The sequence below is a fragment of the Electrophorus electricus genome, chromosome 7 (assembly GCF_041902795.1).
Source record: "Electrophorus electricus isolate QZ-2024a chromosome 7, ASM4190279v1, whole genome shotgun sequence".
Classification (NCBI taxonomy): Eukaryota; Metazoa; Chordata; class Actinopteri; order Gymnotiformes; family Gymnotidae; genus Electrophorus; species Electrophorus electricus.
Window position 1 is genome coordinate 8,898,119 of NC_137503.1, and position 27,734 is coordinate 8,925,852.

The window sequence follows — 27,734 nt, forward strand, 5'->3', positions numbered from 1 at the left end:
TTCTTCCTTCAGTGTTTAAAAACAGTGACTTACACTGACAGCTTAACTTTTCTTATCAAACATCTGCTATCTTCAAGGTACAAAGAGCTGATAGCTTGGTGCATGTAAGGAAGGAATGGTATAAGAAGTAAAACAAACTCTGCTTAAACCAACAGATTAAATATTACCACAAAACATTATATTTTGCTCAGTGCCATAATCAAAGCCAAAAATGCAATAAAATGATGATTGTGCATTCTTAACATAATAAAGCTTTACAAACTGTAGTAGGAGATTACAGTCATTCATTAGAAGGCTGGGTTAAATTGTGTATGAAGTTTATGCCACGTTTATATTCAGTTGTCCCAATGCTTTTGTTAATTACAGCACTTTTTTGTTGACGAATTCTGGTCATGACAAAGCATGAAATGCATGAAGAAATGAATATCAGTGACCTTAGTGAGAACAACAGTAATGATAAGATAGCAATAGCAGTAAAAGAGGCCACAAGCATTAGACTTTTTAATATATTTATTCGGTATTTCAAATAATATAGAAGATTATATAGATAACATAATGTATGAGACTTTATTGTACCTTAACTGCTAGGAAAAAAAAGGTAAAATAGAAAAGCTTTCAAGCTGGCCATGGCTCAGTAGGTTTTCTAACTCTTAGTACTTTATTATTTACTGCACTTCTTCACACATTATAGAAAAAGCTATCCCATGTTTCCATTATGTTTACAATTTGGTATGTGCAGCCCTTTCCAGAAAGACTGCACAAAAGGCCTGGAGGGCCAAAGCTCAACACAGTTTGTTTTGATTTCTGTGCTCAGAAACACCTCTCTTGTCAGTTAATAACCAGATTTCGTATGTATGCTTAAGCAAGGAAATAATCAGCTTTGCTCAGCTCTGGTCCTTTTGGGTCAGGGTGATGCATCCCTGCTTACAAAAGCAATACAAAAACAGGCCTTGCACATATCTATACCCATATCAGCACTAATCCCATATCAGTAATTTTCAAATGTCCAAACAACTTAATTTTTCAGAAACTTCTGTCTCAACACAGATTCTTATAATAAATGGCCTAGCACAGTTAGGGTCAGGAACAGAACCCCCAAAGCCCAGACCCAGATCCACATCAAGACTTTTAAAAGTCCAATTTTACAATGCCTTGGTCCAACATTTCCAGATGTATAGCAACTGGAACAGAATTCAATTTGATGATAAAGTAATGCCTAGTTGAGAATCTAGTCAGTTATGAGAGGCATGTGATATTAGATTTATACATTAATATAGAAATGAAGAAAGAAAGAAGAACATAATCGATATGAACCACTATCTTCCAATATTGCTATAATTGGTAATAATAGTAATAAGAAAGCTAAGACAAAGGGATTCCATTTCTGTTAACTAAATCTACTCTGATAATAAATTTCATATACTATAGCCTCTGAGCTTGCTAAATTACCTAGCAACAACGATTTTAATCTGTTCTTAGCTATAATAATACATCATGCAGATATTCTGGCATCATTGTTGATACTCAGCTAAATGTTTCGTGTTTTTTAGACCTAAGTTCACGATTCATAATTCATGATTCATAATTCAATTATATACAGACAGTGAAAAGTCTTCCACAGTCATATACAGCTAAAAATACTTCTCTATGGTGGGAAAGATTCAGCACAGACCAAGAAGGTGACAGTCACATTCAACATGCTGAAAACACTGCAGTCTGGGCCAAGACCAACTGAGCCAAGATAAACCAATACAGAATACATGCGAATATAACCATGTATGTGACTAAATTCTTTAACTGCTCTACAGTAGACAAACAATCAAATGCATAGGAATTCTCAGAGGTCCTGTGTTGTGGGTTAATGGAATAAAAAATCCAGGGAGTGCAGTATTCTGGTGCATAAGCTTGTGGTGCTGTTTTATTAGCATACATCTTTGGTTTCTTGATAAAAATAAAAATAATGTCAGGTTCTGTCCCCTCGACAGATGTGCACTAAATGGGTTGAGACACTATACCTAGCTCTTATCTTTCATTTACAGTGTGCTGATGAAATACTTAACAAATCCTCTCTAGTGTTTCACAAAGCTCAAGCTTTGACATAAAAACAACTACACTGTGACTTCCTAGATGGAGAGCCACAATAAGTAACAACAGAAACGATGCCATATCGATACCTAGTGGTCACATTAAATAACCACCTTACACCAACGTGTAAATGTATGCAGTTTCTACAGAGCAATACAGTGAATGACTTCACCCTGTTGGTAGTGAGCTTGTTTACTCTTTGGATCTGTCCTTTCTTGTTCACGGAAATTCAGCATGTGGAACTCGCTTGTGATCATGGACAGAGTTTTTCCATTGGTCTCTGGTAGAACTAGCCCAACAAACAGAGCGGTGATAAGACAGACAGCACCAAATGGCACGAAGCAGAACTGCCCTAGCCCGCTCTGACGGAAACACACAAGTAAGAAAGGCATTAGAGATGCTACAATTGATGTTACTTATACAGTTGCAATGACCACACTTGAGGCATATATCCTCCAAAAAACCTGACCAACTAAATAATTTTTTAAAGAGATATCAGCATCTTGAAACAGGGGACCTGAACATATCTTACACATTTACATAATATTGCCTAATTACATGTATTGTGTGATTATTTGATGTACTCACCACAAGGAAAGGGAATACCATTCCTATAATAAAGAGGTTAAGCCACATTAGAGAGCCAGCGATCATGTAGGCGGCGGGGCGGGCTGTCTGGTTAAAGATCTCAGTAGGGAGAATTCCAGTCACCCCAGCTATGGGGAAAATTAATCCCATTATCATAACATACTATCCAAATGACAATATTGTGACTTCCTGGCTAACTGAACTTCTGTCTTAATTAATGCATTTAATAGCTTTAAACTATGTGATGGCAGGTTTTTTTGGAATAGAAATCAGATTTCTTGTACATTAAATATAGTCATCACCCCTGAAAACCTAATTTAGTGAACAATTAGGACAACTGAACAGTTAGGATAGTGCCACTCAATGCAGTGTTATATTGTAGTAGTACAGTTTGACCGACCTGGTCCCATCCCAAAGCTGAGGATGTAGGTGAAGACACAGACCATGCTCAGGTAAGGCATCCAGTATACTACATGCTGGGCAAAAGTATCAAAAATTCTGAAGTTCTACTCATCTTTGCTCTGGTGATTCTTTCACAATATACCACCTCCAGATCAATGGTTCATTTAAAGGAGGAAATACACATTTTCCTAAACATGAACTGTCTCTGTTATAAGTGCAAGTGCATTTAATGTACATCTGTGATGCCTATATGAATACACATGAATATATAACAGTCGGGTACAGGCTTGGTATTAATTTAAATTCACAATACCACAGTATTGAGTTCAACCATAAAATAAAATAAATTAAGTCTTTAAAATATTTCCAATAAATCTCAGATAACTTAAAAATTCTAACACAACATAAGGCCATTGGGCTTTCTTCTTCTTCTTCCTTATTTACAAAATTTGGGATTGTTGCTGAAAAATACATACCTGAAATGAAAGAGCCACAGTGAAAATTACAGCCCAGCCTGCCATGAGTGCATAACCTCCCACCAAAAGCATCCTTCTGCCCTGCTGTTCAATTAAAAGGTTCTGAACACACACATACAGGCATGCACATCAACAAAAGGAAGTCTTTTAAGGCAGCCTTGCAAACTCTTATTGGAAAAGTTAGTTATATATACCCTAAGTTTCAGCATCATAAAAATCTTATTACAGCTGGTAACTTTTACTTGTGGTAGTCTAGATCAACCCTCCAAAAATGTAGTTTTGGCCTTCAAAATTACAATATTTGTCTAGCTTTAATGAATCAGTATAACATTTGGGATTAATGAATTCTCAAAAGTTATAAATCATGAGTCTTTATGAATTGCTTTTCTTCTCAAGGGAAAATTACATAACATGAAAGCAGATTACCTCCTGTTAAACACTTACACACAAAATACAGGCAGTGAATTCACATATGCCAGTACCAATGGTCACATACTGGGTGTCCTCTGCAGATATACCCGCCTCTTGAAATATGTAAGATGCATAGAAGTAAATCTGTGAAATGGGAGACTAAATGTCTTAATGTCTGTCATTTCTATAGAAAGACATATACTTTCATAGGTGTCCTGAAGAGCCATTTTAAAACAATATAATTTGCGAAAGAAGTCGATGCCATGTGTCAGAAAGAGACATGGGGAAAAAAGATATGGGGAAAGTTTGACACTCATTCTCTCAACACAGCTTACTGAGTCACTCATTTATTTTGACATGGCTCCACACATAGTTAATTTTCAGTCAATTGTCCTGATTTCCTTTCTGTACCAGGTCAAATGTTAGACTGAATCACTCAGAATTTAAAAAGATAACCTGACAAATAAAGATATCTAGCTAGTTTGAGCATTGAGTTTCACATCAAAGGATATTTTCCCTTTTTGTATTTTCAATCAAAATAAAGGTTTATCAATATGAATTTCTAAAAGATTAAGAAACCTTTTGTATCCTTTTAAAAAATTAATGCCATATGTCAAATTTCACTGCAAACTACCACAAAGCTACCTACCCCACCAATATACGGACATAAAAAAGACTATACATAATCCATTACTTATGACTGCTGAAAGGAGAAATGGAACAAGAATAGGAGGAATCAGTATGCATACATCTCCTGTGAATAAAGGGCGGTATTTTATTTATTTATTTTGGGGTTCTCAAAAGTTTGAAATCCTGGTATACACTATAGGTAATCATGAGACTGCAGTATGTGTTTTCTTGTGTAGTGTCAGTTTACTATTCAAACCAATGGAGAAACACTTACACTGACACACTGCATGATGGTAACATAATATGAAGAGCAGAGCATTATGTATTCTGTAGCTTCCCTTATTCTTATCATCAACTCATGAAAAGGCAAAAGTAGCATTACTCACCGAGTCATTACCACAGAGCTGCATGGCACTGCTAATGATAGTGATGGAGATGAGCTGCCAGCGAACCGAGCGGTCAGCGATGAGCTCCCAGGGCTGTTGGGCTCTCTTGCCCTGGACCTCAGCCTGTTCTTGCAACATCTCATCCAGCTCACTTCTCTGCACCTCACAGCCCCGCAGCAAGCGAAGTGCTGACCAGCACACACCGTGCCACACAGACATACACAATGCTTGGAAAGAGCTTCCTTTCTTTTTTGGGGTTATAATTTATCTTCAGTGAGATTTGCTGCATGACTTCCTAAAATGCTGGTGGACCCTGAACTAAAACGCTCCCATATCACAACTACAGATCCCAAAGTTTGAAACAAAGAAATGCTATACAAAAAACTTCCAACCTTGTGTTATGGAGGTAGATTTAATAAATCATAACCATCCAAAATTAGCCAGAGGCCTCTTACCTTTCAAGCAGGCATCTTTGTCTCCCCGGTCAATGAGGAGATAGCGGGGACTCTCCGGGAACCAGGGCAGAGTGAAAAGCTGAATGAAGCCTGGCACCGCATTACTGGCTAGCAGGTATTGCCAGCACGACTCACAACCCAAGAGCTCCCTACAGACACATGCACAAAAAACACTGTTACATCATGATAACAAATTCTAGCTGTCAAGTTAAATAGGACTTAATTTATCACAGTGCCACTACTGATTATGGCTCTCAATAATAAACTCTCTGAGATCCTGCGATTTTGACTTTAATTAGAGTTAACAGTGGACTTCAATTGAGCATTTGAAATCAAGTGAACACTGAAATGTCTTTTTCACCATGACTGAATGCAACCCATGCACTCTAAATATGACCAGTGACTATATTTGTAATCTCTACTCATGGCAATAATGTTACTGGTGTACTGATAGTGGTGTTTATACTGCTTTGCAGACCCACCTCAGACCCACCACTTGACCCAGGACCACTCCAAAAGAGGTGAAGACAGCAGAGGACAGGGACACAGCCCCTCGTAAATGCTTAGGAGCACTTTCCCCAAAATACATTGGTTGTACATTCATACTGACACCTACAAATGAACAGAGAAGTAATACTCAAGTTGATAGAGTTAGCATGATGTTCCCATGAAAGGTTATTCAAAACCTAACATAAAGTAAAAAGTATAAGAACACAAAAATGACTGTAAAACAAGCATTGATATAAAACATATTTGATAAAATGGTAAAATACCTGCATTGATGCCAACTAGAAATCTGGAGATCATGATCATCTCAAAAGACCTAGCTGTCCGGCTTGTCACGGCCAATAGTGCACTTGACATAAGAAAGATATTATTCAGTAACAGAGTCTTCTTCCTTAAGGAAAATTACAGTGGAATTAGTGCACATTTATACATTTGTAAAAGGGTTTATTACAGAAATACATGGAAGTACACTTGCATGTTTTAGAGTATGAAAAGGGTGGCCGTATATTGGAAAATCAGTTTAATTATTTCACTAAGACACTAAGACACAGCATAAAAGAGGAATGTTTTAATATCATGGTGTAATGTATTATAATGTTTATTATTATGCATTTTGAAATTAAGAGAGAAATGGTACCTTCCAAAGTGGATGGACATTGGCCCAGCCAAAAGGGCCCCTATAAGGCCACCCAATGAGAAGACAGAGACTATAAATGTCCATATAAGAGTCACCTTATACACCTCTAAGTACATTCCCCAACGCTCTTGAAAGGTCTCATTAATGAAGTTCTGAATGTACTAAAAGGAAAAATAACAGGACAGATTCTAGTAATGGAAAGCACAGTAGATTAAATAAAACCGCCAGACACTCATTGATATGACATTGATATGATATGACACATTCATACACATCCAAAGAACATGTGGACTAATAATAAAGACAAACACCAACATCAAGACAAATACACAAATACAGGTGGATGCACACTCTCTCTCTCCTGCTAACTTACAACAGTGGGTACATTCATGATAGCGAGGTTGTATCCATATTGTACTGTTCCCCCAAATGCAGTAGAAGCTACCATTAAAGCCAAAGTGTGGCCATTTTTCTATAAACAACAACAATGAAACACAATGGTGGTATGTACATAGTACTGACATTAATCTAATACACATATAGGTAACAAAAATAAACAGGTGCATCAACAGAAGAAAACTCATGATGTATTTCTAGAAAGTACAAATCTAGAAATTGTTTATGCTTTGTTTGAGAAATTCATAGTTTGACAGTGTGTTCTCTGACGTTTTAGTCACTATCAATAAATTCACAGAGCGAAGCTTAACCTTGAGAGCACCCTAAGAGGCCACGGTGTCATTTATAGGAATTCTCGCTTTTATACTGCCAGCATTCATGCATCTTAAATGCATCTGTCTTTGTGCCACTTTACAAATTATATTGGTTTTTCGGCTCCTATCGCGAATGAAACCACAACGCAATATGGCAGAATAAAGGAGTGCAGGAGGGAATAGTGATAGAATGTAGGAAAAAGACAAAGACTTTTCAACAGATTATTTTCGTCTAACGTTTTACTTTGTGTTACAAGCGAGGTTTAGTAAAAAGAACACGCGAGCAGTGTTCAGTCTCAGTCTGAGTTCACATGAAAAAGTCCTTGTACTAATCATAAAGTGGTTGGTGTTACGTAGGTAGCACGAGAGCATCTGTAGCATTATAGATCTTTCTTAAAATAATTTATACATTTAACGTGGATAGTGTTATAAAATGAAAAAGTCTTACATTTTAATCTACCCACCTTCTGTTCCTCGGACACGACGGTTTCTTTCCTATGTGAAGTCATGATGAAAACATTAAACACTAGGTTCGGTGGACCGACCGCGATTCCACGCTCTTGCAATGTACATTTAAGAGTGCGTACCACGTTTGAGGGAGGGAGAGTTTTGCGTATAATGTAACAAAATGGATCATCAGCTCAATTTCCACGTGGTAAAACTGACGTTCAAATGTCGTATATGCCTATTCCAACCCCCTGCAATTCCTATAAAATATGGTTAGTTTTAAAATAATAATCCTATAACCGACGCAATTCTATATCCCGTAGCCACGCGTTTTTAGTGGTCTGTTCAATGTGTTTGCCCAACGATGACATTCCATGACACTGAAAATTAAATTAAAGAAAATTATAAATATAAAATGTTAAATGATACAGAAAAAGAAAGCACAACTGCTTTAGATGATAAAAGAAACAATGACCTTAAAAAGCAGTCAACTTAAATTGAAGGGTGTGACGTCCATATCAGGTGACATTTGTAGCACATACAGTCCATAAATAACATTTTCCCATTTTAGAGCACCAAAAGTCATTGGACAAACGACTACCCAGTTTCATCATGACCAGATGTGTCAGTGCATCAGTTTATTCACAAGAGAGATAAAAGTGTACAATAACTGATTTGATATATGTCATTTGCACCTGGAGTTGCTGTTCTCTCGCAATATGCCAGGAAAACAGGCTTTCACATCATAAGTGCATCAAATATATCAAAGTCCACTGTTTGGTTGCTAAGTATCAAGAATGTACTGGTGAATTTCACAGTAGCCTGACAGGCAACAGCCAAAACACGCAAGTGAATACATATGATCTGGCTGAACACTACCACTATGTTGAATAAAAGGAGATCTTTCAGTCATCAAGTAAATCTGTTTACAGGATCAAGAACACTACCTGGGATGTAAACATATTTGTGTCAAAATCTACTACAAAGAGAGGAATACACCAGCAAGACCTTAACATTTTTTTTACAACATGACCTATGGAGTTATAGGAAAAAGTGTTATAGACAGATGAGATAAAGATAAACTTGTGACGGGAAGAGGGAACTGGAGGATAAAAGAAAGTATACTATAAGAAATATACTATATCAGTGAAATAGTGCCATCAGCATGTATAATTGACAGTTTGACTGGCAGTGGAGGCATCAAGATGAATTCTGAAGGGTACTGAAGCATCATAACTAGTGAGAGCCAAACGGATACTTCAAAATACAGTGGATGGTGCATCGCCATGCAGTAGAATGATGGTCTAAATACGACTGCATTACAGGCCTGTTAGAGCATCACAAGGAAAGAATTGCAGTGTCTAATGTTTTGGGGTCACAGGCTTCAGACAGTCATCATTGCAGGGGTTTACAATCACATACTAAACATTTTATTTACATTCTCACATTTCACATTTTTTGTCTAGTCATGCAGTGTTCTGATACGCACTGAATCACTAAAGAATTAACTTCTTGTTATATAGTGACTTGTATTCAGTCCCCTTAAAATTAATCAGAATTGTGGATTACATATGACACTTATACAAGTTGTCATAGCCAGTATTTTTTCAAACCTATATGCATTTAAAGGAAATCTCTTAGTGTGCTCTTGCATACAGACAACCTATTGATGTTAATAATGAATATTCACATTTTTTATCCCTGATAAAGTACAGACCATAAGTGGCCCCACACATAGCCATGGCCATACTCTGGATCTTGTTTTAACTTATGGTTTTCATACCAGCAACACTGAATTTGATAATGTAGGCTTTTCCAATCATAAACCAATTATCTTCAACATATCATTAACTTGTCAAACCTTTGGTACTAAATCTCATATTTGTTGATATTGGCCCATTTACTCTCTTATATTCAATAATTTTTCAGGAGTCCTCTTGAAGAATATCTAACTAGAATGTACTGTGTCTGCATTACCTAGTGAAAATGCTGAGGAGCTAGTCACCATTTTTAACTCCACACATTCCTCCATCCTTAATGCTGTTGAATCTTTTAAAACCTGTCCTATTAAGTTTATGCCCCAGCCTTGGGTGGATGACACCACCTGGGGGTTTAGAAAGTAGTGTCAGATAGCAGTGTGTTAATTAAAAATGGACTAAAGTTATCTTATCATTTTTTTTTAGAAATTGTTTGTTTGACTGTGGAAGCTGCCAAAATTGCTAAGCAAAACAATTTTTTCTGATGTTATATCAAGAAACAGTCAGAAAACAAAGTTTTGTTTAATGCAATTAATTCTCTTTCCAACCCTGCAGTTGGCTATCCCAATGAGTCCTCTGAAGAGTCTCCCACTGAGTCCTCTGAAGACTCTCCCATTGGCTTTCCCATTTAGTCCTCTAAAGCTTGTGAGTAATTTTTATTGGAAAAATTTAAAATTTGTTTTATTCTGCATAAATCCTACTATTTCTTGTGATATCATATTTCCTCATCCCCTGAAAGAGAGATTTGAGATAACAGATCTTAGTTTTCTTTCCTAAATAAACATTTGCCTAACCTCTCGCTCTGTTACGTTTTAAACATGCTGTTGTACAGCCTCTTCTCAAAAAGCATAATTTCAATACTTCATAATTGCTTCATAATTATAGACCAATTTCAAAACTACCTTCTCTCTCTAAAGTACTGGAAAAAATCGCTTTCACACTTATTGATTCACCTTACTAAAATAATTTTGACTTTTTCTTGTTTGGTTTTAACCTTTTCATAGTGAACAGTTACCTGCTGATTGCTGTTGATTCTGGTGATTGTGTCATTCTTCTCCCACTGGATCTCAATGCTACATCCAACAGTTTATCATAACATTCTCACTGATCACTTTCACAATGGTTCTCAGTGATGAAGTGCTGAACTGATTTAGGTCCTATCTTTATCCTAGAACATTTGCAGTTAATATTGGAAATACTATTTCTTTTATTTCTACTATCATGTAAGGTGTACCACAAGGATCAATAGGACCAGTTATCTTCTCACCATATCTGTTGCCTTTGAGTAGTATAATACATATATAATAGTATAATACTGTTACACTGATAATACGCATCTCCCACTGAAGCCTACTGGTTTGTGCTCACTTAAGTATCTAAATGAGTGTCTGGGTGCAATTCATCTCTGGATGGCAAATAACCTTATTCCAGGTTATCTGAGCCTTTGCTTTTTTGGCCCGCTCAAGTATTGTGACAGCTTACTAAAAATCTTGGCGTACTATATGAAACCTCAGCTCAATTTTTTTTTCATGCGGTTTTTGATTCTGACCTTAGGTTTGACAGGTATATAGATTATTTTGTCAAAAGTAATTTATATCCATTTAGGTCAATTGTCAAAATTAAATTATTTCTTACTCCTCAGGATTTGGAGAAGGTTATACATGCCCTTATTTCATTTAATCTCACTTGGATTACTTCAAGATTCAAGATTCACGAGATTCAATATTCCAGATCTTTATGTGTCACGTGTGCATTTGTAGCTGGCACAAAAAGTGAAATGTGAAATGTACAGTGAAATGTAAGACAGCTGCTCCAAAGACAGTGTGAGAGGTAGATAAAGATAACAATCTTTTTGTAAGTACAAGTACATTTAAAATAAATTAAAAATAGGAATAGTACAGTATAAAAAAATATGGTTTTAAATGAACATGTGAACATTTTTAATGATTCACAGGTAGAGTGTAATTGTAAGACAACCATGTCTGCATTAGGACAATATTTTTTTCATATCCAATCTGTGTAAACTTGTAGCTTTTACAGCTCATGAATTAAAAACTTACCAAACAGCATTTTTCCACTAGTAATTTTTGTCACAGAATAGTTTATTACATAAAGTAAATAGCACTTTAAACGAATTTATGTGGAAGTTCAGGTTATTTAAAATAAAATATGATACAGCAAAAAAAAAAAGAAGTAAATAAATAAATAAAATCAAAGTGCCATTTGTAATCCATCTAATTTTTTAAAGGGACTGCTATGTTTTAATCAAGGCAGTAGGTGGCAGTGGTGGCTTAATTGGCAACGCTGCAACTTATAGATACACAACCATAAGCCTTAAACTATAGGGTTTACATCTATGCTGAATTTTACACTCAAAGCTTTCTATTGTTCATGAACTAATTTTAGAGTGCATTTGAGCCCCATTTATACGGGTACATCAAATGATCATGATTTTTATTCACCAAAATCATAACCTCTATATTAATCAAGGATAAATAAATATGCAGATGATTCTTTTTTAAGAAGAAACTTTTAAACAACATTTAAACATTTAACAGCCATTTAATTGCACATCAAACTCTTTCGGCAGGGTATGTTTAAGACTCTCTTAGTCACATGAGAAAGACAATATGCTAATATTACCTTCTTTGTTTGGTGATTCAGGCTACTTTAATAGTTACAGCAGTTAGTCCAAATTAGGCTTGCAGTGTAAGGTAATCTAGTGGAAACATTTCTAAACAGGTAAGAGTACACCTGCCGAAGTGCAACGGAAAACAACCACAAAGACAGTGCTGAGGAGAAGAGGAGATGCCCTGTTTAGGTGAGCCTACCGAGTGCCATCTGAACAGAATTATTCAACAAAAATAGAAACAGTGTTTGCATTTCCAAGCCCTTACTCTCATCACAAAGGCACATGTTACTTGTTCCATATACACATAATGTATGCAGGCTGCATTTATTTTCAGGAATAGAAGAGTTGATCAAAAATTGGATTGCCTTAAAAAGGACTAGATGGATATGATTACTAAAATAAAATTCAATTGTATTTTAAAAAATTTGATAAATGAGTGCTTATCATTAATGTATCTACAAATGAGCCGTTGTGAATTATCTGGTCATGGCCAGTAAGATGGAAGGGAATTGCTTCATAAATAACCCGCATTTGAATTCAATATATTGTTAATTAAGAGGAAATCAATATCAGAAGCATTGCTTAGGGAATCTTTTATTTAAGGACACTGAACATAAAGAAATCAAAGCAACTTCTTGGGTAAAACATGAGAAAGTATGAATCCCAAGAGTTGAGGGATAATAGATTACCATAATTCTTATATCTAGATCAATTTTAAACTCAAACTATTTTTGGAGATTTGGAAAAAGAGCAAACATGAGAAAGTATGAATCCCAAGAGTTGAGGGATAATAGATTACCATAATTCTTATATCTAGATCAATTTTAAACTCAAACTATTTTTGGAGATTTGGAAAAAGAGCAAAATTAAGATGAGTAGCAGCATTTCCACGCACGCACGCACGCACGTACACACACAAGGAAGTCGAGGGTGTTGAGGATGCACCATGTGTATTTGGATAAAATGGTGCTGTAGTCACAGTTGTCCGTTTTCAGCAGAGAAGTACAAGCTCTGGTAAATTACAGGTGTAATATAAAAGGGTTGTTACTGAATATGCAGTTATTAGTCAAACAGAGTACACCGTACTTTAAGTTTGACGTTATCGACGCTTTACCTTTTGACCACGCGGAAACTGGGTTTTAATATCCAATTCCCTGATATGGAAAGCAGATTTCTGAAAAGCGCTGTAGTGAAATCGTTCTTTTGGGTTTCTTTAAAGCAAACGTGTGCCCTTTCACTGATGTTGACGAAGAAGGCGGAACAAATTTAAATTCGAAATATACTTTAACGCTAAGACGCTACGAATCCAAGGGATACCATTTAAGCCCTATAATGATGTATCGTGCTTTTTGGGATACGATATTTCTCATTGTTGGTAAGTGAATAGGCTACTTACTAGTTTGTCTACTCCGGTTTGAGGCATTTCAGTTGCATGTGATTTAACAATCCAAGTCTTGAGTGAGAGTCTTGAGTGGGGGAAGTTCAAGGCTTCTTGAATTTGTCCACTAGTGTATATGTTTTTATAACAATGTTCCATTTTAAACTAACTGTCATTAATGTTACTAAATGTTACAAACATTGCTAAATGTGTATGAAAAACCTTATTTATTTATTTATTTTTAATCTCAATGCTTACGTTCTCCTCAAAAAGCCTAAATGTCAATAGTTGCTTGACATTTTTGTTTTTCTAAGGGAAAAATTCTAAGGGGGTTTATCGATTGTTTTAAATATATAAAACTAAATAAGGTGTACGCATGTGTTTTCGTCATACACATCTGATATGCAAGGTAAGGGTTTTGAGCACTTGGATGATCTCTGCTCCATGTGTGAAACCGAACCGTGTTACCATAACTCCTTTCTTGTGGTCAATGAATGTATGAACAAATTAATTAATTAATTAATTAATTTTCCAAACATTGGGCGTTATAAAACCCGAATGCTCTAATGCAGCTATCATACAAAACGCCTTCTCGTTTTATCACACTAAATATTATTTGGTTGGGAAGTAAAGGGACTCAACCTTACTGAGTCTTGTCTAAAGATTGCAATAGAGGTATGAAATAGTTGTCTTGACCTAACATGATTCTATTGTGATAACCTTTCTGAGAATACGGATTCATAATTCTGCTCTCCCACGACGGATTTGGAAATGTTTTTTTTTCTTTCTTTCATCCTACATGCAAGGGTAGCACGACTGACAACTTTTTCTTGGCCTATCTATGAAATAACGCTGTGGTTAACTGGGCTAAGTGTTAAATTATACATTATACATGATATTGCTTATTCTGTATGATAAAACACTCTGACACTTAAGATTATTTGTGTCTTTGAGATGGTTACATGAACAATTCACATTCAGTCAGGTTTGCGTTCTCTATGCAAAATATAATGTCTAACATGTAAAAGTAGAACCCTAGGGTACAGTGTACCTAGAATAAACATGGTGCTTTATTAATTTAGCTACACTCTTAAGGGATCAATCCACTCAGTCATCAGAAAAGTTGAAGGTGCCTAATGAAGTATTTGTCCACTGGGGGATACAAATTAGCAGAATGTTTATATAATGCTTTTCTTGCACTTTTTCTCTGAATTCCATTGTGTTATAGTGAAAGGTTTAATGAACCCTAAAATTAACCAGACCAGTGAGCGCTCTCTGGTTGTTCACATATGAACCACCGCAACAAGCTCAAGAAGTATCACAGTTAGGCAAACTGAAAGCAGTGATTGGAAGAATTTCTGATTAACACTCATTCACCAGAACAGTTTGGACCTGCTGAGAGCTGGTTTGCATTGAATAAAATAAAATAAAGTCTAAAAAACGTAGGGGAGTGGAACCAAAGTCCCCCAAAAAACTGGATATAATATCACCATTGATTACTCTCAGCAATCCAAAAAGGCCTTTTCTACCACCCGCTGAAAAATACAGGAACGTTATTGTCTCTGGCGCCATCTGCTGGATACTTGATTTGACAAACAAGTTAGCTGTAACCAGTATAGATGTGGTTCACAATCCAGAGTTAATGGGTAAAACTAAAGAAACAGTTTTGTTGGGTCCACTGTACAAAATCTGAAAATCTAGCTATTTACAGAGATTCTCTTCTGAACATTAGTACAGCCTTTTAGTCTTGGCTGAAATATTTTATCAGAAAATCTCATCTTTAGCATATTATATTAAGTTATATTGGACTGGAGCAGGTGCGTGTTCTTTAATCCCAAAAGGTGTTTGTCTAGCCATGCAATGAGTTGCTTTTGAGCTTCAGTACAGTGGATAAACTAACACTAGCTTCTGAAGAACAGCCCTGTAGAACTGCTCATAACATCTATAATTTTTATTAGTTTTTTTAGGATATCATCATTACCTCAGATTTGCAATTAGCACATGTTGTATTCTCCTACTGATTGATTTGAAACATGGAGTAACCTGGACTGATTCTGAGATCTCTTTTGGGTGTTTTATTTACCATGGATCTGTGTTTTGTATAAACATCTCCTTGGCCCCCTTCCTCTTTTAGACAATTTCTTAGCAAAGCCTACAAATATAAAGTAAAATTTCCAACATAACATTTGACAAAAGCCCTATCTGCCATTGGATCTTTTCTATTCTAACTTTAGATGGATTGTTTTTTCAAAAGCAATCTTCAAAAAATGGCATTCACTAATTTCATTCAGCCTTTATATCGACGGGGAAAATCGAGAACAAATAATTTATTAGCACTCTTTGGTGGGACAAGATTAGTGTGACTGTCTGAAATCCATAACACTGTCTTCCACTGTATATACTTACACATTTCTTAATTTACTTCTTGGGTAATGACAAAATCAAAGGTTATACAAAAACTAAACTGAAAATAACTCCAATCTAATTATTCATATTATATTAGGCAGGCAAACACCGAGTATTACTCCTATTATTTAGGACTACTTAATTCTTTCTTGTCTGGCTTGTAATGTTGATACTGACTACTAACTTTTTGTAATAGTTATAAACCTTTTATCTTAGTCCAGTAATGTTGTTGTTGTTGTTGTTGTTTTTTTTAAAGGCTCTTTACTTACATATGGGCAAGTACTAGAAAATTCTACCTCACTAACAACTATGGCATTGGCTCCCACAACCACCATCACCGCAGAAAGTGCTATCAGCAGCACAGCTAGAGCAAGCACTACCGCTGTTATCCAAAGTAAGCTCTGGCTTAGTACGCTAAGCCTTTATCCTTTATCTTTGTGATATCAGAAATATGGGAGGCATTGGGAGCATATGTGTATATAAATATGAGCATAATGTGGATGTGAATAGGAGTGCTTGTAATTAGCTGCTTCTTAGAGTTGCCTGATTTAATGTAACTGCCTCAATAGCAATAAGAAACAAATCAGTTTTTTTTTATCATTGCAGTAACTTTGGAAGACAAAGTGTGTAAAAATGAAGCAATTTTATTAAACCAAAGACTTTTTCTACTACCCATTTTTGTATACAGAGATGGTGGGGGGGTGGGGGGTGAGCATTTAGTTCCCATTGTACAATTCCCATTGTACAGTTGTCTAGTTAAACCTAGCAGGTTTTGGTTATAGTCTGACATTGGATATTTTGCTTTGCTGAAGTAAAATGCTAAACAAACCCAACTGTGCATAATCTGCAAACTACACTGTTTATCAACACCCACAAGAACATTTATTTTCAACTGTTTGAAAGTAGTGCATGGAGGTTATTCTCTCTCTCTCCTTGTCTTGGCTGTAGAGTTTGTGGCAGCTGCAGTCCACTCTCACTTTGCTGACTGCCCTGAGTCTCATAGCCACTTCTGCTTCCACGGTACATGCCGCTTTCTCATTGTGGAGGAGACGCCTGCTTGTGTGTGAGTGCACGTATGCACTAGAATAACACAGGGAATGTAAATAAGAAAATGAATGATCGTATTTCATTTAGCCTTTTGCAGACTATGTAAGACACTACTCTTGATGAGATATTTGAGAACTAAACCGAAAATTTATTCATTTTATTCTGTTTTTAAGAGTCTTTGAGGCTTATTTTATTCTAAGATGTAGGATGAAAATTAAACGGTACTAAGGTACATTAGGTAAGTGACATTTTCAGCGTAATTTGCAGGCAAGTTGGTTTAGCATACATATGTATGTGTAAGTGCAAAATGTGAATATGATCTAGATTCCCATTAAACCAAAATCATCAGAAGCACTTCAGAAAGGCCTTTGAAATGCAAGTTCTGAAACATCAGCACAAATCACTGAAAAAGTGTATTACATCACACTTTAGTGTAAAGTACAGATAGTATACATGTTTACAAGATTGGAAAAACACTGTAAATTTGTATTTGTATTAATGCAGCTTCACACTGAGTCACTCTAGAATTGAGGCTATGAGTAATTTGTAGAGTTCCATAGCAACTGTGACCCTAGCTATAGGTTTAACGTAATGCAGCCAAACTCACTGACTCATCTGGATAAATTCCAGTTCAGTTTCTGGAGTGAGCTGTCAAGGTGTAGACAAATGAACGTTGTTATTTACTAAATGCTTACTATTGACCTAATATAACACAATTATTCTATTTAAACCAACCTGTCACTTTTACAGCCATGTGAATAGTATTTAGAAGTGTTTGTGTTCTTACATCTGCATTAAAAAGAGACTAATTATCAATTGGGTCAGAATTGCACATGTAAATTGCCCTGGTCATTGAGGAAGTAAATAAAAGTAATTTCAGTAGTGGACTGTATTCATTGTTATTGTTGTTATTTGGTGACCTCTCTCAGAAAATCATTACCAGCTTCTTAACTACCATCGACATGATGTATGTATATTTTTGTATGTGCATTTTTGTACATGTAGATGCCAGCCAGGCTTCATCGGTATGCGTTGTGAACATGCAGATCTATTGGCCGTGGTGGCAACTAATCACACGCAACATACAGTGGCCACCATGTTGGTGTTGTGTGTTGTGGCCAGTGTCCTGCTCATTCTGTTATGCACTTTGCTAAAGTAAGTAACATACTTGGTCATATGAGCTACATTAAAACACTCAGCAGATTGAACATTTAGGAGTATAGTTTGGATTTAAATTGTTGTATAACGTGGATATGTAAGTGTGAAGTGTATGTAGTATACACTTCCAGCACTGTATTAAATTAGTTAACTTTAGTACAAGGATGAGCTAAAAACATTTTAAAGGTTTGGTGTTTCAATCAATATCCAATTTTCAAATAAAATCTACATCTCTAAATTTGAAAAATATGTACTTGCTTACTGTATTAATGGGGCATCTTAAATATAGTCATATGAGGGGAAAGGAGGTCAGGTAGGGACACAGACTAGGGATTAGGGGTTGGTAGGATTAAACTGATTAACTTCACATCTGATTTCTCTCTAGTTGTTGTTGGAGGCGGGGTGCTTGTAGGCAACGCCACAACCTTTCCCATTTCTCAGAAAAGCCAAATAGAATCATCAAGGGTGGGACATCCTTCTGTCACCCAGAGACAGGTAATTCAGATCAGTTTATTTCTTTTTTGATGACTACTTGTTTGAATTAGGCTTTTTTGGGGGGGAGGGGGCAAATGCATATTATCATTGTATGGATAATGACAAATTATGTATCATTGTGTATATATATATATATATATATATATATATATATATATATATATATATATATATATATATATATATATATATATATATATATATATATATATATATATATATATATATATACACACACACACACATATATATATATTTCTGACGAGAATTGGTATTATTGGTATCGTTTATGGAATTTGTATTAGTGCAAGTACATGTACTACTACTACTGCATATCCTACTAAAATCTCACATGAAGTATCAAGTGCAGTATAAAGGCAGCACAACTTTCCATGTTTATTTTGGCAATTGACTAAAACATTGGATTCTATCTTTCTGAGGTTTAACTGTTTTTACTCAGGGCAGCTATGCTTTGTATGTGGCTTCACAGCTCTTTGAGAATGAAAAGCAACTATAACATGTTTGGCAGTTATGGGCAATCTATAGAAGCGATGTTGGATCTTTCTTGGTTTTAGTGTTTAGTAGACAGTTGTTGTGTCTGGGGAGGAAATTCCATTCTTCAGATAAAATTATACAATTACAAATGGAATTGCTGGAATTTTGGTCAGACAGAATTTGCAGTGATTACCAACATTCTGGACAGTGTGCGTCTTGTTGATGGACTAACAAATGTGTAATCAGATTTGTCAACAGCAGGGTTGCACATATTTCCCAGCATTATCAGACAATTGTTAAGGAAGACCAGGGGCAGGGCTGCCATATAGTAATGCAGTCCAGTGACGTAAATACAAATGTGCAATGTTTTAGTCTTTTTTTTTTTTCTTCTCCAAACTGTGCCTTCTCATTAGAAAATGTTCTCTCATTCAAAGCACCACTTGTCAGTTGTCTTATTGAGGTTAGTGAGACCAAACAAAATCATCTTATGCTTATTGTTACACTGATGAATTTCTGTTAAAATATAAAGAATACTGCATGATTTTAGAATGTTTTCTTCTTTTTTTTTGCAGTGGTTTGATATGGACTCTCCATAGTGTTCTTGGTGTGTCTTCTCTCTCCCCATTCTGCCACCTAAGACCCCCTAATCATCTAGATTATTTCTGGACTAATCCACAAATCAAATTATCTATCTACAACCATACTCAGTTGGTAAGAGAGAAAAACATATGGTGAACAAAACAAGAAATTTGGAGCTTTCATACTCGGAGGGACTAAACCAATCCATCCTTTTTTTTTTTTTTCCTTGTGGAACATATGACTAAAAGGATGGAAGACCATCTCTTGAAATTCAGAACACAGAACACAGAACATGGTATCTAGGACTTACTTTTTGTCATGGTCTGTTGGTCCAGATGGAAGTGGATAAAACTAATCACAGTGAAGATCCAGTCAGGTTAAAAAGTCCCTAATTGCAGTGAACTGAACCAGTGCCCCTAGAACAGCTATAACCTGGATGTGCAAAGTACTCAGACTGATATGACAAGCTTTCAAAAATATTCTTAAAAAAGGTGAATTAATGGAACAATGGTACTTAAGCATTCTCCCAAGACAATAATTTGTATTCTTTTAGAAATGAGAAGTGGACTACCTAATATTCTCACCTGTTCTTGTCATTCTTACTCACAACTTGGAGCTTGAAAAATCGCTAACAGTATTTATGGGTTTTGACACATGCACCAAAAAGATACAACAGATGTCCTTTTAAAATTAACCTTTTTTAAAAGTATGTCACATGATTCCACTTCTTAAGAATGGGGGAATAATTTTAGATTAACAGTCTTGGTGTGCTATCTGAACACTGTGATTTGTCAAAAATATTTAATCTAGTATATGATATGATGGCTACTATGACAATATTGAAGTAACAGGTTTTCCAGTATTAATAACAATATTTCAGACACTTATTTCAAACTTGGAATCCAGATAATATTTTATACAGTTTCTATTTTTATTGCACTGAATGTTAAGCACAGATTCCTTTCCAAGACATTAGTAAACACCACACAAAAACACACACACAAACACACCTCATTAATTTGACATTTGTCATTTGTTGAGATCTTGACAATATAGAGAGCATTGTTGCAAGGTTTTTAATAACACTATACTCCTGTGTGAAAACACATGGTCTGAATGTAGTTTGGGAGCTGAGCTGTGGCAGTTGTATTCAACTGCAGTGTTAGGCCACAGTATTTATAAATGTTTCAATACACATTGCAGGTTAATTTTAATGTTGGGTTCACAGTATGTATGGTCACACATTTCACTGGGCACTGCTTCAATTCATTTGGTTAATATGATTTCAAAACTGCACTCTTTCTTTGTTGGCAATAGGCCATCAATAGAAATGTTAATGCATTTATCCAGACAATGCATCCAAAATTCACTTGAACTATGAACATGTTCAGTGCTTATTAAGGAGAGAGAGAGGCCTGGTTTCATTTATGGATGCAAGAACTGCACCAAAAAAATATTATCTCAAATGTTAGAGTGCAGATTTGATTTAACTAAATAGCCTACATAACCCATAAGAGAAACTGCACAAAATCACAAAATGTATATATGATGTACATAGTTTTCACTACTGCATGTTTTTAAAGTCCACACATGCTTGCACTCAACTATGTATTAGGTATAGATATGAAGAGCTGTATTGACGCTGTGATATGAGGATTATGATGATGACTCCAAATATGTTCGGAAGCTTTTAGACTTGGAGAGAGATTTTAAACCTTGTGTAACACTGTTCACGTGTTGTTTTATTCATCCCCAAGCCTTTTGTCATAACTCTTATGTAAATGAATGATAACTATACTGTACTCAAAGTAAGAATGTGGAGAGGACGACTGTAGCCCCAGAAAGCAAATTTGGTCATATTCAGTTAAAATTATTTTTTCTTTTGGACCCAGAAATGATCAACTCTAACAAAGGAAGTAAACAAATATGACTCTGTACACTAGCTCAAATTAACTAGCTAACTGGTACTAGCAGTCTTAAAGTTTGAGCACTTCTATGAGTTTTGTGGCACATTTGATTTAAATAGGACTACACCCACAGGAAAGGGCAGGAGAGATTTAGCTGTTGCTAAATGTCCCCCAAGTGGCTTTGATTGCAAATGAGGGAGAGGAATAAGTACCATGTAATTTATTTAACTAATTTGGGTAGTACTCAGCTATTCAAAATAAGTTAATTGTTACATTCAGGAAAGTTACTTAAATTGTTAAGAAGTATTTTCTGTCCACATGTGATCTAAGAATGTTTATTGATTATACTAAGAGATATGTGTTTGACATTGTGTGTCTTATAAACCTGTCACGTGAGATGCCAGATATTCTGTGTGTTTGATATGTGAGCATATGAAACATATTAAGAGTATGTATGCTATTCAAAATATTCATTGTAAAACAAAACAAAACAAAAAAAAACATTATTGGGTTGGGAAATCAATCTATAATTTTTATTAAAAATGTTAATTGTTGGAAATTCAAGATCATTTAACAAATACTTTGCTTTTTTCACACACAATGTTGTCAACTTGTCATCATAAAGCATGTTCCTGTGTGTGCAATTCAGTGGAAGCTACACAACAAAACTGGGAACCACCTTAACCTGTACCATTATGAAGCTGCATATCTATTTCATATCAGTGAAAACAGGTATTGTTAATAGTGTACACAATAAGACTGTGACTGGAGAATTAATTGTGCTTGTGATGTTCACTAACAGGGATCATCAGAGGTAAACAAATCTAGTTAAAATGTTTGTTCAGTGATCTATTGCATCGTGCTTTTGTGTTGTTGACCACTATGTAATCTATGAATGCATCTATATATATTTATTCAACATGTTGGATGACTTGATGTTTATTATGCTAAAAGCTTGCACATTGTTTCTACATATCTAGTTAATTTTTTTTCAACTTTTTTTTTTGCCATTTCATTCTTCTCAACCTCCTTCCCTTGTAGCTTAAGTCCTGTTTGCTCAGCTATTTCTGAATATTTTAAGAAAAAGCCAAATGAAAATATATAACAACAACAACCCCCCCCCCCCCCCCCCCCCCAAAGGAAAACCCCAGAAAGCTCACATAAAATTGAAAAAGTGTGCCTAGAAAGGATTATAAGTAAGCAAATTAACTTTGGCAAACATTTTCTTAAATGTGGTTTAAAAAACATTTTTACACTTTCAGTTACTCTCGTATTAGTATGTTTTACCACCATATATCACTGATCATTATACAATTATGTATATAATGGTTAGAGCAAATGATCTACAAACCATCTTATCTATTACCTTTTGTTTAAGGTAACTTTAACCCCTGTCCTCCCTGTACAGTACATGTTTTGGCTTGCTGGTTACTTTTGGGAGGTTATGGAGGAAGTCCACTATAGGTAAGGGCAATGAAAAGCTGTGAGGGACCTCACAGTACAAATACAGTTTGTGAGGAAGGTTTATTTGACTAGTAGTTTTCTTCTATTTTGGTAACTACCTTTTTTTCAAATCAACATTTTGATTATTCTCTTCAAAATGTTTGTGTGTTTTGGTTTTCTTTGCTAGATATCTCAGCCTTTGTGAACCTGCCTTATTCTAGGTTACTCCTATTGAGTCAGCCTGGCTGCTGAAATCTATGATTTTAGTTTCAGGTTACCCAACCCCCTATTTTCAGTCCTTCTACTCCAATCACCCACTGCTCTTTGCTCAAATCTCTGTTCCACTAGCCCCATGGACGCAGTCGCGTGCCAAACCCATTATGTTTGCAATAGGATTGGAACCTCTTGGATCTGCCTGGCTGAGCCTTTAATGCTGCTTGGCTGTAAAGCTCTCTGCTGCAGCCAGTCTCTAAAGATGCACAGCAGGCTTAGAGAACCTGGATACCGAAACACAAGCGAAATGGAGTGCTTCACTTCAAGCAGGAACTATTGTAATTTTGTTTAGGATATTGTCCGGTACATAAGTGTGCTGTAAATCAAAAGACAGGGCCAAATGTCACAAACCTCTATTCTGTATCTTCTGTGTTTAATGCATAAAACAGATTAATTGGGGGGTAGCCTGGGATTAAAATGTTTTATCTTTGTTTTTCAGATTCTCAGATCAAAAGAATAAAATCCATGTGACGTGAGCTGAGGCGTTGCTGGTATCTGTGCTGGGGCAGATGGGGAAAGAATGAGCTTATTGGGGTATTAGGGTTAAGTGGGCTCTCCCGGTTTACTATCTATATGGCCCTCTTACAGCTTCTATCACAGAAACCTGGTGGCATGGAAACACTCATATCGGCATACTGCAGATTCAGTATGGTCATGCTATGGATACCTCTGACAAACGTAGATTGCCTAATTTGGCAACATTTGTCTTCCCAAAATAGAAAAGTATTCAAATACCTGAGCAGTGGAAGTGTTTTAGTAGTGCAGACTATTTTTAGTGAAGGTCTACCTATAATTTATTACAGCACATTGAGATTTTTGGCCAATGCATGCTTTGATGCATTGGACCGTCCAGGCTGGCTGCAGCTGTTGTACTGACGCTGTGTATTTAATTGAACAGTTTGGAGGGATTTTCGGTCCATGAGGCCTGGGTCCTCTTTCCTTTTCTTCTTTTACCTTGGTATCAGGTGATGACAAAGTGGCCAATAAGTTACATTACCTGCTTTATTAACTACCAAAACTGTACTGGACTCTAGCACCCATCAGTAATTTGTCCAGTAGCCAGACATTACTCCAGAACCATGAGCAACTTCAGATAGTTCATGTCTTTGTTCCAGCCCCCCTCCTGGCACTCAGACCAGTTTGGTAGGTCTCAATTACTTTGCTTTAGTGCTTGGCAGTAGCAGCAACAGAAAAAAAGCTCTGCCAGAAAAATGATGTTGCACACACGTCCTTGTGTCATAAATGACATGGGCCACAGTGTTCAATTCAAAACAACTTTTTGAACTTACTGGCATTGTGATTGTTTTGGCAGTGATTAATATAGTTCTAGGATTTTTCAACACAGGCTTAAATGCTGTAATCATCTCTTCTGTATACTATTATGGATATTACAATTACTCCATTTTTCTTACACCAAAAAGCAGCTATTTATATCCAAACAGGATTTCAGACAGCTTTTTCCAATTTTTAGTCTGCATTCAGTAATATATTTTACACAAAAACTACTGAAAGTACTACTTACATAGTTGAGACTTTTAACATCTGCTTTGTTAGTTCATTCTTTTGTCTAATGCATGGAACTAATTTTACCATGAAAACAGGTCAATCATGAAATGTTTAGGAATTTTCTTTGTAATCTCACTAGGGTCACCAATGCTAACCCTTCATGGTAGGTCTTCAATTTAAGAATAATAAAGTAGGCATATTAACTTTTTGATATACTTTATTTCTGATACTTAAACAGGTAGCTGTACTATGTGACAGTAAGTTCCACCACCAATACTACACCAACATGCCTTTATGATTGGTAGAGCAAATGTGCACATCATCTTATTACTTGATTATATACCTTACAGAATTCAGATGTCACATTTGCAAGCAATTCTCAAGGTCTCCCAAGTACATAAAAAAAAAACTTCCCAGGTGTTGATTATGCTAAACTGCCATTGGTGGATTCTTTTTAGTCGAGGCTTAGGCTAGGTCTGGGAAAATCTTCCAAAAAGTGCAAAGAAGGGTATGAATGTCAATTCTGCTGCAGAGAGGAGATGCCTTTTCTAGTCAGTTTCCTGTTGCAGTCGAGTAGGTAGCTCATCTAGGCTTTGAAGTCTGTGCTGAGGAGGAACATCCAGATGTTCTTGGTGTCCCTGCCTATCAAGCAGATAACCACGTATACCTAGTGATCGAGAGGCAAGGTAGTCATTTATGTAGTTGTCCCCAACATGGGCTACATTTTTGGCTGGCACTGCACACTTTTTCAAGGCTTGTGTGAAAATGGCCTTGTCTGGCTTGGCCACACCTGCCCCTTCTGAGGTAAGCAGAAATGAGAAGTGGGTAAGTAGGCCACATCCTTGAAGAACCCCTTCTAGACGGCTGTCAAAGTTGGACACCACCCCCTGTTTCACTCCCAGGGCTGAGCAGGATTTCAAGACAGAATTTGAGTCTGGAAACACCTGATGGCATAAACTGAAATGAGTCCTGTGGGTCGTGGTTGAGATTTTTAGTTACATATACTGGTATTTAATGATAATTACATCTGTTAGGCAAAAAGAATGATTTACGTGCCTTGTTCTATTAAATGTGTGAATCATTCACAGCCATATCATCATACTGCTCCCATTTATATACTTCTAATATAAATAAAACAGCTAGTAAAAATTTAAGACATGTGCAATAGGAAATTATACTACAGGTATGAAAAACCACTAAGTGTGGGTTCAATCACAGCCCATTACCTCCCAGTTCTCTGGACCACAGAAGTTCTGGTAGAGATTACTGGCCAATGTGTCGAGCAATGCAGTATCCTGCACCCCACACTGGGAGAACGTGTTCTTCACCACTTGTGTCCACCACACCTGGCTGTTCATACCCTGCGTGATGCCATAGTTGGGGTAGAGCTGCACATGCTGAAGATAAGCTTGCCTGAATGCCGTCTCCAGCTGTGTAGGAAGTAACTTCAGTCCTGCACGCACAGACTCACAGTAGTACTGCTCACCTACAGATCGCCGGACCTTCAGTAATGTATCTTTTATGTCCCATAAAACCCAGCGAACCGGCCCACGCATGGTCCTGCAAAACAGAACTTATTATTTAAACATATGTTACTAATATTAACTATGGCCATGCTTAATCATAGTTGTACGTGAAAGTCTACATACACAGACCTGTCGTTTAGTTTCAAGCCAAATTTAAAACGCATGATACAGCTAATCAAAAAGTATGTTAGCTAGCGTTATCTAGCGAAGCATAGTGTGACAAAACGGCAAGTGCTGGACGTATGTAGCCAACTATATTTCATTTATTAGCCAAAAACACGTTCTAAATGCGTTACATTAGTGGCTTTCTTCCCTACATATTCATAAGAACATAAAATATCCAGACCAAACAGCTAAACCAAGGAGTTTTTCGCTACCTTGTTTTACCTCGTCTTACACACCCGTTTCAACTCAAGAAAAAGCACAGTAATTAAACAGTAGCCAAAGCACAAGGTTGGCATATCTTGGTTAATTTATCTTCCTGCAGGTGGGTTATAGCATTAAATTAGATATAATTTGAAGAGAGTCCACTCAGGTATGGCGAATTTAGGTTGGAAATATGCTTGCTAGGTTAGCTAGGTCGTGATTAATTATAGCTAGCTAGCGTAACCTAGCCAATACGCTTATTTATGGAAGTATAACAGGTGAATTTCTTGATAAATCCCACGGAATCGCTGACCTCTTTAAGACTACTTCGGCGAAACACAAATTCAGTGCCTTTATGTAGCGAAGATACGTAGCTACCTAGCTCAGAATAATTGACTACTAGCACTTTTAGCTGTACAGAAAAGTCCCCGAGCAAGACTTTTTTTTTTCCAATGCTCTGCGCTAAACAGCAACATACGTTAATCGTTTTATAACACTGCCCCTCTGTGACAGTAAGGGGAAGTGCATCAGCAAAGACAAACGGGATAATTGTTTTAATAATGCATATTTCATGAATTATACACTATACATTTTATGCATTTGGCAGACACGCTTATCCAAAGGCTTACGATTTTCAGCCATGTTACAGAGGTGTGCGAGCGTAGTGTTTGAAAACTTACTCAACGTATAGCACAGAAGAGTTGTCCAGACGGGATTGAAACCTGGTCCCCCACAGGAGATAGCATTGTTACACACTACAATATACCAACTTGCGTAGTACTGAGCTTGGTTTCCTATGATTACTGTGCACGGTCATATAAGAAAGACCTATTAGGCCGTTTTATATAACAAAGGTGTACCTTATAGTGCATATGCTATTCCTATATTCCAAGATAAAAATGTCCCATGTTGAAAAAATTCACATTTCATGAACATCAGCATGAATTGAAGTCTTCCACACCCTCACTACTCAGTAATTTAAATATTTTAAAGTTAAACTCTTTCTGAAGTTGTACAGTGGTGTGAAGTATA

The 27,734-nt window shown here is 36.3% G+C and overlaps 3 protein-coding genes across 10 annotated transcripts; 1 reads left to right on the plus strand and 2 right to left on the minus strand.

Moving 5' to 3' along the window:
* Positions 1 to 520: 520 nt before the first annotated feature.
* On the minus strand, positions 521 to 8,145 carry slc2a11a (solute carrier family 2 member 11a). 6 transcript variants are annotated; one of them, XM_081718505.1, is made up of 12 exons: positions 7,752 to 8,145; positions 6,951 to 7,049; positions 6,578 to 6,738; positions 6,207 to 6,289; positions 5,916 to 6,045; positions 5,434 to 5,582; positions 4,979 to 5,166; positions 3,996 to 4,106; positions 3,552 to 3,653; positions 3,074 to 3,149; positions 2,674 to 2,801; positions 521 to 2,447 (listed from the first exon to the last, which is right to left on the minus strand). In XM_081718505.1, exons 1-12 carry the CDS (start codon positions 7,794 to 7,796, stop codon positions 2,229 to 2,231), a joined length of 1,491 nt encoding a protein of 496 aa, XP_081574631.1. In that variant the 5' UTR covers positions 7,797 to 8,145; the 3' UTR covers positions 521 to 2,228. The 6 variants fall into 6 exon arrangements, with proteins under 6 accessions (XP_081574631.1, XP_081574630.1, XP_081574634.1 ...); XM_081718504.1 differs by having other exon boundaries at positions 6,207 to 6,331; XM_081718508.1 differs by lacking the exon at positions 6,951 to 7,049 and having other exon boundaries at positions 6,207 to 6,331; positions 6,578 to 6,617.
* A 5,003-nt stretch (positions 8,146 to 13,148) lies between these two features.
* Positions 13,149 to 22,699, plus strand: tgfa (transforming growth factor, alpha). Of its 2 annotated transcripts, XM_081718380.1 has the most exons (7): positions 13,149 to 13,498; positions 16,164 to 16,301; positions 16,856 to 16,970; positions 17,960 to 18,109; positions 18,498 to 18,607; positions 19,516 to 19,562; positions 19,675 to 22,699. In XM_081718380.1, exons 1-7 carry the CDS (start codon positions 13,456 to 13,458, stop codon positions 19,696 to 19,698), a joined length of 627 nt encoding a protein of 208 aa, XP_081574506.1. In that variant the 5' UTR covers positions 13,149 to 13,455; the 3' UTR covers positions 19,699 to 22,699. The 2 variants fall into 2 exon arrangements, 1 of the variants encoding a protein (XP_081574506.1); XR_014124678.1 differs by lacking the exons at positions 13,149 to 13,498; positions 16,164 to 16,301; positions 16,856 to 16,970; positions 17,960 to 18,109; positions 19,516 to 19,562 and having other exon boundaries at positions 18,510 to 18,607.
* A 2,310-nt stretch (positions 22,700 to 25,009) lies between these two features.
* Positions 25,010 to 27,164, minus strand: hdhd3 (haloacid dehalogenase-like hydrolase domain containing 3). 2 transcript variants are annotated; one of them, XM_027007785.3, is made up of 3 exons: positions 27,016 to 27,164; positions 26,037 to 26,370; positions 25,010 to 25,754 (listed from the first exon to the last, which is right to left on the minus strand). In XM_027007785.3, the coding sequence occupies exons 2-3, from the start codon at positions 26,364 to 26,366 to the stop codon at positions 25,359 to 25,361; spliced, it is 726 nt and encodes a 241-aa protein (XP_026863586.2). In that variant the 5' UTR covers positions 26,367 to 26,370; positions 27,016 to 27,164; the 3' UTR covers positions 25,010 to 25,358. The 2 variants fall into 2 exon arrangements, with proteins under 2 accessions (XP_026863586.2, XP_026863587.2); XM_027007786.3 differs by having other exon boundaries at positions 26,714 to 27,164.
* Between the last annotated feature and the right edge of the window lie 570 nt (positions 27,165 to 27,734).